At 48.9% G+C, this 10,927-nt stretch overlaps 1 protein-coding gene across 10 annotated transcripts in view; it reads left to right on the top strand.

Moving 5' to 3' along the window:
- Positions 1–10,927, top strand: part of ebf3a (EBF transcription factor 3a) — a 61,169-nt gene that overhangs the window by 28,407 nt on the left and 21,835 nt on the right. For 5 of the 10 annotated variants that reach the window (XM_067244307.1, XM_067244311.1, XM_067244304.1 and 2 more), the window contains 2 exons: positions 4,426–4,507; positions 8,690–8,807. In XM_067244307.1, the coding sequence (XP_067100408.1) occupies positions 4,426–4,507; positions 8,690–8,807 (200 nt within the window). Of the gene's footprint in view, positions 1–4,425; positions 4,508–8,689; positions 8,835–10,927 lie in introns of all 10 variants that reach the window. The other 5 variants (XM_067244310.1, XM_067244305.1, XM_067244302.1 and 2 more) reach the window with 1 other exon arrangement.

Genomic DNA, 10,927 nt, shown 5'->3' with positions numbered 1-10,927 from the left:
AAGAGGGAGAAAAAAAGAAAGGGTGGTGGTGGTGGTGTTGGGGGGGGGGGGGGGGTTCTGTATGTCAGTGAATAGCAGCTCATTACAACCTTACATCCTAGACAAAGGACGCTCAGTAAAACAGTCAGCCAGCCAGCCAGCCAGCCAGGGTGCAGCCTCCAGGAGTGCTGGGTAATCAATACTGCTGGCCATCCCAGAGTACCTCACAGCTGTGGCCCCTACTCTCACCACCACTCAGCCAATTAACCCAGCACTCCACTCAGCATGGACCAATCACAGCTCAGATTCTTAGCTCAGTTATGCTTGGCCATGATACAGACCCCACCCCACATCTAGTGTGTTGCCAGTCACCATTCTATATTCTATAAATCTATTTACTCTATATATCTTGTCTATCAGTTGTAGATATATGTACTCAGTGAGATAAGCATCTGTTGGCTGACAAGTCCTACAATGAATGACCTATATAAAAAAACCTGAACTGGCAGAGTGCTTCTCCTCTCAACGTCCACCTCCTCCTCCTCCTCTCATCCTGTCGTCCTGCTCCCTCCCAGCGTGTGAACAGGAAACGGTTTATCTCTGCTCCTCTTCCTGTGGCTGAGGCCCTCGTGGCCTACAATAAAACACTCACTAGGGCTGTCCCTCCCCCTCTCCTCCCCTCTCCTCCCCTCTCCTCTCTTCTCCTCTCTTCTCCTCTCCTCTCCTTTCCTTTCCTCTCCTCTCCTCTCCTCTCCTCTCTTCTCCTCTCTCCTCCCCTCTCCTCTCCTCTCTTCTCCTCCTCTATTCCTCACCTCCCCTCTCGTCTCCTCTCCTCTCTCCTCCCCTCTAGTCTCTCCTCTCCTCTCTCCCTCCCCTTTCGTCTCTCCTCCCTTCTCCTCTCCTCCCTCTCCTCTCCTCTCCTCTCTCCTCCCCTCTCCTCCCCTCTCCTCTCCTCTCCTCTCCTCTCTCCTCCCTTCACGTCTCCTCTCTCCTCTCCTCTCCTCTCCTCTCCTCTCCTCTCCTCTCTCCCTCCCTTCTCGTCTCTTCTCCTCTCTCCTCCCCTCTCCTGTCTTCTCCTCCTCTCCTCTCCACTCTCCTCCCCTCTCTTCTCCTCCTCTCCTCCCCTCTTTTCTCCTCCTCTCCTCTCCTCCCTTCTCTTCTCCTCCTCTCCTCTCCTCTCCTGGCCTCCAGTCATTACCACCTGCTTATTCTTTTGCACTGCAGCCTCCCTTAAGCTGGAAGAAAGGGAAAGAATGAGAGAAGAGAGAAAGGTGTGTTTAACTGTAAGGTGTGGAGTTAAATGCGAGCTGGAGTGTGTATATATCTGAGAGTCGAGGCCATTAAGGTGATGGTGGGTTAAAGTCTTCGTCTTTCCTCTCCATTAGCTACTGTGTGAAGTCAGAGCAGCTTTGACAAGTCAAGCTCCCTGCATCTCTTAAAAGACAGGTTTCAAGCTCTCTATGTCTGTCTCCCTATCTCTTTCCCTATCTCTCTGTCCCTCTCTGACTGGGGTGGGGAAATCATTAGGACCTGATTAATGACAGGTGTCTGTGTATGTGTGTGTATGTGTGTATGGAACTACAGGATTAATTGCATGCCCCAGTAGCTAGGATTACCTTATCAGTGATTTGTCTATAGAGGAAGTTCCCCTCCGAGATAAGAGAGTTTGAAAGAAACAGAGAGAGAGAGAGAGAGAGAGAGAGGGAGAGAGACAGAGAGGGAGAGAGAGAGGGAGAGAGAGAGAGAGAGAGAGAGAGAGAGAGAGAGAGCGAGAGAGAGAGAGAGAGAGAGGAGAGAGGAGAGGGAGAGAGAGAGAGAGAGGAGAGAGAGAGAGAGAGAGAGAGAGAGAGAGAGAGAGAGAGAGAGAGAGAGGGGAGGTGGGAGGAAGGTGGAGGACAGGACAGCAGTAGGGAGGAGCTTAGGGAATGAAACACGTCTGCTCAGCTTTTTGTTCCCTCTGACAAATCAAATTCTCCCCTGGTTTAATTGATAACTGCCTCGTCCAATTACGTCCCACATTACAACCCACAGTGGTCCTGTTCCCTGGCCTTCACCCTGTAGTCATTAGCTATGCTAATATCACCCTTCTGTAGCCAGATATCACTGCACACACACACATCTGCCCACCCACACACACACACACACACACACACACATGCACACACACACACACACACCTGTCAGCCACGACTGAATATTGAGAAGGATGACTTTAATCAAAGCTAATTGCTGTTAATTTCTCTGGCTGACTCTACTGTCGCCATCTAATGCTCTGAACTCCTTGATATTTCATTACTGTAACTGACAATCTGACTGGAGCCTTTGTCTCTGGTCCAGCATGTGTGTGTGTGACACCACTAAAGTTCTAATGACAATTAGAGAACACACACCGACGCATAAGAGTTAGTACCTGTGTGTGTGTGAGAGAGAGTGTGTGTGACCAGGTAAATAAAGGCAGTATTTCAGGGCTGATTGAGCCTGCTGCCTACTGTGGCAGGTTACGACTCAGCAGGGAAATAAAGACAGTGTCAGAGAATTAGAGCAGCTAATGGTCACAGTGGTAATGGGGCGATGGGACTCACACACACACACACACACACACGCATACACCCACAAACACACACACACACACACACACACACACATGTACACACTTTAATCCTAAAAGAGTTTGTTGGTGTCCTGAGGGTTAGCAAGCAATAACCAAGACAAGCTTTATTAGCAATGACTTGACGAGGACACAACCTTTATTAGCTAGCAGCTCCGAAACACTGAAAGGTCCATAGGATGCATCCATTACACCTACAGAAAACACAAAAGACATCCTCATCTCTCTCTAGAGTCAGTTGGTTGGGTGTGTTTGTGCGTGTGTCTGTGCGTATGTCTGTGTGTCTGTGTGTGTGTGTGTGTGTGTGTGTGCGTGTGCATCCGCGCTCCAGCAGGAAAGTGTGTTTAAATGAGAGCAGGAAGGGGAGAAGTGTTCAGGGTTACTGATGTCATCTCACATTGTGATGTATGAGTCCAGCCAGGCTTCCCACTGAGACCCAGGGAGAGGGGGGGGAAGTGGGGGAAGGATGGAAGGAAGGAGAGAGGGAAAGAGGGTTGACGAGAGGGGGGGGAGGGAGACATTGAGAGAGAGATCAGAGAGAAAGAGGCAGAAAGCATAGAAAGCAGCGAGAATGCGAGTGAAAGAGAGAGCGAGAGAGAGAGTGGGCGAGTGAGTGAGAGAAAGAGAGACGGTCGTCTTTTGGTCGGAGCAGGGCCTTCATATTTACCCAGTGAAATACATGTGTTAACTCAACAGAAAACACAATCAGAGGGCGAGCCCCCCCACAGAGGAGGGGAGATGAGACATTATGCTGCTAACCTTCTCTGGGACTGGGACTCCGGGCTCCTCTGCTCCACCAATATTTGTAAATGGACACATACATATTCCTCAACATGAACCACATATAGACGCTAACACTGAAGACAACCACAGACAGAGGGAGAGGAAGAGTCCGACTGATAGAGGAGACATTTTGATCAGTTTGCTCAGAATGAGCTGAGAGTGTGTCTGTGCGTGTGTGTGCCAGTGGTGTAGTGGTGGTCAAGAAGGAGCGTGTGTGTGCATGGAGTGTAGTGTGTAATATAGTGTGTTGTGTTCAGTGTGTGGTGTCCGTGCTTGTGGAAAACAGACTGGAATCCTCAACTGTGAAAACGCTAACTCTTTGTGGCTTGTGTGCGATGAGGGTGCATGGTTTGTGTGTGTATGGTTTGTGTGTGTGTGTGTATGGTTTGTGTGTGTGTACGGTTTGTGTGTGTGTGTGTGTGTGTGGGAATAGTGAAGCAGAAAGACAGTAAGCCTGCACCTTTCAACTCTGTCTGAACACTAAGCTCCCAGATCCCGCCTCATCGCCGTGGAAATGGCCTGCTCCATCTTAAACAGACCATAATGAGCCCTTACTGAGGCGGACCAAGGGAGGGATGGGAGAGAAGACAGGAGCTGAAGACAAGTGAATGAAGAAGAATGAAGGGGGAGAAAGCAAGGCAGGAAACACAGAGATGGGGGAGAGGTGGAGGGATAGAAGGAAAGAGAGAGAGAGAGAGGATGATGTGAGGAGAGACTATAAGGTTTGAGGCTTTGTGTTTCTCTGATGTGAACATCATCTCCCAGGAGACTGTCTTGATTGGCTGACGGTGTTTAAGAAAGGCTGCTAATTGGAGAACTCTTGTTGTTGGAGGAAGGAACCAAATTGACTGACTGTATCTGACAAAAGATCCTGATTGGCTGACAGGATGCAGGTGTAGGGTTCAGGCCTAATTACAGAGGGCAATGTTGGATAAGGAGTTCTGTATATGGATGGCATTGTACCCACAGTTTGTGTTGGCAGTAATATGTGCCTGTGTTTGTGAGCATGGGATTACTTTGGCTAACTTGGTTTTGTCCCTTTTGCTCTCTTTCAGATTCTTCTTGAAATTCTTCCTCAAGTGCAACCAGAACTGTCTGAAGAATGCTGGGAACCCACGAGATATGCGCCGCTTCCAGGTAAATCACACACACACACACACACACACACACACACACACACACACACACACACACACACAGACACACACACACAGACACACATAACCGCACCCCCACACACAAAGCCAAAGTTGTTCATTTCCCTAAAGGGCAGGTGTGTGAGCGTTTTTCAGTGGACCAAGCCTTCCCATCATGCCACATTCTGGTGCTGTGGAGCTTATTGCCTTGCAGATGTATTTAAGCAGGTCAGCGAGGCTGGAGAATATGGGAGGGGAAGGCTGGAGTGGCCTCTCTCTCTCTGTCTTTCTCTCTGCCTCTCTCTCTCTCTCTCTCTCTCTCTGTCTCTCTCTCTCTCTCTCTCTCTCTCTCTCTCTCTGTCTCTCTCTCTCTCTCTCTCTGTCTCCTTCTCTGTCTCTCTCTCTGTCTCTCTCTCCCCGTGTCTCAGGGGGACAGAGGCTGCAGCTGTGCCTCTCTCCCTCTCTCGTCCTGGCAGGCTGAGCAGGGCAGGGTTAGAGAGGGGGTTAGGAGAGGGCTACAGTTACACCCTGACGAGCTATGCACTGGGGAACTTCACTTTTTCCAGATAAATCACCCACGAAAAGTCGGAATATCTATCTCTTTAAATGGCCTTTCCTTTCACACTTCCTCGCCACAAAAACGTCAGCGAGAAGGAAATATATTAAAGAAATACAAACATGCTTAAAAATATTTATGCAATTGTTTGATTTGTTGTATTGTCCAAAAATGGACACACACATGCACATGCACGTACACACACGCACACAGCCTCAGCCATGGCTGTGGAGCCTGCAGTTGGAGAACAGAGGAGGTTATCCAGGGAGGTTATATATAGACGTATCTGTAGAACACAGCTCCTTGAGAACAACACCATCCCTCTCTCATCCTTCATCCTTTGCTGTTGCCGTGGCATGTTGCCGTGGCGGCCTGCCGAGGCGGCTTGCCGTGGCAGTGGTGATATTGATCCATGCGTGTGGAGCAGAAGGTCAAGCCTGGACTGAGTAAAAGTGTCCTCTCTGTCTCCTAGGCGACTAACACAAGCATCCGTCACCAGCGATCTGGCTGTCCGCGTGTGGACTGTGACACCGCCCTCCCTCCCTCCCTCCCTCCCTCTCCCCTCGCCCACAACCTCCAGTTAGACAGGAGGACGTCTACTCTCCTCTCGCTGCCACTAATCTCAGCCCATGACACCCCCCCCCCCCCTCCTTGTCTCCCCCTCCCCCCTCCTCCCTCACCCAGCCATCCCCCAGGTTTAACAGGACTTAACAGCATGTCAGGCTCCTCAGCAGAATCACTGCTGGCTCAGCCAGCTCAGCACCTAGTGCAGGAGTGTGTGTGTGTGTCTGTGTGTGTGTCTGTGTGTGTGTCTGTGTGTGTGTGTGTGCCCGTGTCCTCATCAGCATGCTGAAGCCCAGATGAACCCTTCCTCTCCTTCTCTCCCCCTCTCATCCCCCTCTCCACAGCCCACATCCTCCTCTCCCAGCACAAGCTCAGACTCTCCTGTATGAACTCATACAGGACGTGCAGATGGGCTTAGCAGACAGGAAGGGAACTTTGCCATATGTGACAGATAATAGAAAAGTAATACCCTGACTCCCGTGGATATATCGTCACCATCGTTATTGAAATTGGCCTCTTCCATAAATTCAGTGTTCTGCTGCTCAGTTTTAGACTGTAAATCACAAGAGAAACACAAAACTAAAAAGGTTAAAATACATATTTTTCCATTTGAAAGGTTGTAGCTACGGCGCCCCTTCCCTGTCTCTTTCCCTCTCTTTCCGTCTCTTTCCCCTCTCTCTCTTTCCCTCTCTTTCCGTCTCTTTCCCCTCTCTCTCTCTCTCTCTCTCTCTCTCTCTCTCTCCATCCCTTCTCTGTCTTTCATCCCGTCCTCTGGACTAAAATGCCATTTCCAGAATACATTTCACAGACTCACAGACTCTCTGTCTGCTGCCAAGCACACGAACCTCCGCTGGCAAGGTCGAGCCTCCCGCCGTCCCGCCCCCACCCCTCCGCCTCCCCCTCTCTCGTACAACCACCTCCCCCCTACCCAGGCAGTCCTCACCCCTATCCGGCCCTGCACCAGCCAGCCAGCCAGCCAGCCGGGGGGTAGGGGCGGGGGTGGTGGGCTGAGGGGGGGGGGATCCATCATTCTGGCCTGTCCCTACTCTGAACCTGCCTGCTAGAATGGAGCTCTTTTAGTACTTATGAAAACACTGACTGAATTCCATTGACACGTCGAGGTCAGCGAGCAGGCTGTTCTCAACCTGGGGCAGCAGCCTGCACAGCCTGTATCTGTGCACTGCCTGGTTGACTGCCTGGTTACAGACACATTCTCTATTCATAGAGGCTCCAGCCTGGCCCAGCCCTGCTCAGCTCAGCGCAGCCCCCATTCACATGCTAAACAGACCCTCCTCTCCATCAGCTCACTGCTGCTGTATAATTAGGATTGTTTAGTAAACAGAGTGGGAGGGGGGCTGCTTCACTCCGGTCTGGACCACCCCTATAGGTAGACACCCCCTGGGTGGTGTGTGTGTGCGCGTCTGTGTGTGTATGCGCTCGCGTGCGTGTGTGTGTGTCTTGGGGACAGTCTCTGTTGCACTGCCTGGTCGGCACTAACTGCTGCTACGGAGGGCCAAATGAGATAACAGCTAATCAATGATATCAGTACATCAATGGCAGACTGTTAGAACAGTGAAGTGTTTGAGAGGGGACGGCCGCCGGCTCGCAAAATAAAGAGATAGAGAGACAGAGAGATCGACAGAGTGAGAGAGTGAGAGAGAGAGAGAGAGAGAGAGAGAGAGAGTGTTAATGTGTGATAAGCAGGCATGAGAGCATGGTGGCGTTTGTTACGGTAAGTGGCAGATGAATGGAGGCTGCTGCACTAGGCTTAGACAAACCACTTATGTGAAGAGTAGAAAGAGGGGGAGTGAGAGGAGAGAGAGAGAGAGAGAGAGAGAGAGAGAGAGAGAGAGAGAGAGAGAGAGAGAGAGAGAGAGAGAGAGAGCGATAGAGAGACATATATGCATATATGTACTGTATATGTATATATATTTACAGATTATATATACACATTATATATATATATATATATATATTATATTAGAGAGAGAAAAAGAGAGGATGGGAGAAACAGAGAAACAGCGAAAGCAAGACAGAGAGAGAGATACAAAGAGCGCTAGAGGGACAGAGAATAAGAGAGATAGAGCGCGAGAGAGAGCGGGTGGGGGGGGGGGGGTGTGAGAGGTGGCTGAATGGCAGGTAGAGCTGACACCCTCTCCAACCACAATGGGGTCTTTTATCAGGCCCTTCACACTGGTTAGAGCAACGTCTTGTTTAGAATAAACTACCCTGCTGTGAAGAGCGGGAGGGAGGATGCCTGGGAGCGCAATAGATGCCCTGTGTTATACACACACATACACACGCACGCACATATACACGCACACACATGCACACGCACACACATCGACATCCACGCACACATGTGGATGATATTTATCTGATGAGATGTGAGATATACTGTACCATAATTAATGATATTAATGATTCTCTTTCAGAAGCATGACTTATTTTATAATTTTATTATAAACTGTACTATATCCAGTGTACATATACCATCTAATGTTAACATTTCTACTGACAATTAAATCAACTGAACATTTCTATAAAAATTGCATAAAATCTGAATTTTGTATAGCAAGTATAGTATTTGTATCCATTTGCCTCTGTCATATACCATGGAGGTGTGTCTAGATGATGTTAGCTGAGGGCTATGTCTTTGTGGGGGATTTAACAGCTCTGGTTATGTTTGGCTTCTCCAGGTGTGAACACACACACACACACACACACACACACTGATTGGTGTGATGTAATTTATTGTCTCAATAACAGCAAACCTACAGGGACTTGTTCCACAAAAGTGAGAAACACCAAAAACAGGGAGGGTGTTTCCCCCCCCTCTTTCTTCTTACTTGGAAAACAAACATCAGACCAGAGTTCAAGCCCCCTTTTTTCTCTGCATGAAATGTGTTTTCATTTAGACCTGTATGTGTGTGTGTGCTGGTGGGGTTTTCACACCCTGCAGAGACATAGAAAAGCATGGCATCCAATGAGGATAACTCTCAGGATGTGTGTGTGTGTGGTGTCCACTCTCTAGTGTCTCTAATATCCCTCTCCCCGTCTCAGGTGGTGGTGTCTACGACGGTCAATGTGGACGGTCACGTCCTGGCCGTTTCAGACAACATGTTTGTCCACAACAACTCCAAACATGGCCGCCGCGCCCGGCGCCTCGACCCCTCAGAAGGTACGGCTCTCCCTTATCAGGATTATGGTACGGCAACACAACATCCTCCTCTAACTCCCTCTCACACCTTCTCTCCCTCCATCCACCCATCACGGCCATGATACTCCCTCTCTGTCTGCTGTACTACACACCCCTTTCATTCTTTCTGTCTTTCATCTTGTCTGTCCTCTTTCTAATCTAGACTATGGTACTTTCTCCTACATAGCCTCCTCTCTCTCTAGTCCACCCCTACTCTCTCTGTTTATCTGTCAAATGGACACCATTGTCCTCTCTGTCCTGTTTGTGAATGACGACTTATATTTCAATGTATTTCTTTATTTCCATCAATGTTTCAATAGTAGACTTATCCATGTTAATATTATTAAGTATTTATATTCCTTGTTATATTTTTGTTATTCATGTTACATATTTCTTTAATAATCAAACATATTTTCTTGGCACCACTGCCTGTATTTCCTGTATTTCCATCCTGTTCTCGCTCACAGCCTCCAGCATGTCTGGATTCTTCTCTGTTCTGTGTAAAGATGTTTGATGTAGCTTGCATCACTGTTTCCCTGCTCTGCACCCCCTCCAGTTCCACACATATTTATAATGAAATGTTACCAGAGCCTTTCAAACAAAACATTAGTATTTTTAATCTTAATTAGGTATTAATTACCACATCGCTAACACAGTGATAATATTTAATAATGCATCAGGAACAATAAAAGGCAGGCTCTATAATATCAACCCCACAACTCTGGAGGGGAGGGAAACACAAACTTATTTGTTTTGTTTCTTCTGGTTCCTTGTTAATGACAAAACGACGGAACAAAAATAATATAATTGAAGGTTAGCCCTTAGCGACGTTATGACGTGCTGTTTGTCTCTCTGTCTTTCTCACTGCCTGGTAAGGGTGGGGGGGGGGTGGGGGTGGGGTTTGCATGGCAACCAATTTTAATTAGGAGGGCAATTAAAAAAGGTTGAACCCCCCCCTCCCCCCTCCTCCACCTTCCCCCTCCATTCCTCCATCGCTCTATCCCTCCCTCCTCTTCCACCTTCCCCCTCCATCGCTCTATCCCTCCCCCCTCCCTCAGTCTGAGGCTGTCCCGGGGGACAAGGGGTTCTGGCGTCTAGCCCCACCTACCCAGAAGCCATTGGGGTTATTTGTCTTCAAAGCCTAATTTGCAGACGTCCTCTTCCTCCCAGATCTATCTCTGTCTGCTGGGATCAATCTCTACATCCTCACTCTTCTCTTTATGATGTGTGTGTACGCGTGTGTGTTTATAGAGTTGTGTGTGTGCATGTGTGTGTGTGTACACGTGTGAAAAATAGATTTTGTGTGTGTATGAGTGGGTGCTTGTTTGCGTGTGTGCTTGTGCGTTTTTTTTCTTTCGTGGGTATGTGCACGAGTGTGTGTGTGTGTGTCCTGTAGGAGGGTAGTTATAGACAAAGACAGAACAGCGATTTGAGTGGGGAAGAAGTCTGGGAGATGTGAAGTGTGACACTTCTATTATGACTGGAGTTGAAAGCAATTTTAATGGCAGCGATGCCGCCGGCCTTACCTCCTCTCAACACACCCACTCCCTCCCACACACTCCCACTCCCTCCCACACACTCCCACACTCTCACACACTCTCACACACTCTCACACACTCACACACACTCACACACTCTTACATACTCACTCACACTCACATAACCCACTCTCCTCTCTCTCTCACCCTGCTCCTCTCAGATATAAGATAATAAGAGTTGTAAATAAGTTCCGTCCAGCCTTTCAAATGCAATCCTGTGGCTCCTTTATACTGGACAGAACCCCTCCACTATACAGACGGATGCTAGTTTTAATGATATTACATCAGCTGGGTGTGTTCAAAAACAGTAAAGCACAGCTGGGACTGGAACTCCCTATTTTCACACAAGTGCACCTGCGTACCCACACACACACACACACACACACGCACGCTAACACCCACACACACAAGCGAGAACCCACGCATGCGCAGGCTGACCCTGCGGTAGGCAGTGGTGTGAGTGTTATCAGGGCCGCAGGGCTGAGCTGAGCTGTGTAGAAGGCCTGGGGGCAGAGCAGCCTTGATTAGCATGCAGAGAGTCTGTACTGCTGTTAGCTCTCTGCT

Source organism: Osmerus mordax, chromosome 10, assembly GCF_038355195.1.
Source record: "Osmerus mordax isolate fOsmMor3 chromosome 10, fOsmMor3.pri, whole genome shotgun sequence".
In the NCBI taxonomy this organism is placed as follows: domain Eukaryota; kingdom Metazoa; phylum Chordata; class Actinopteri; order Osmeriformes; family Osmeridae; genus Osmerus; species Osmerus mordax.
This window is presented reverse-complemented; position numbering and strand designations above follow the sequence as displayed.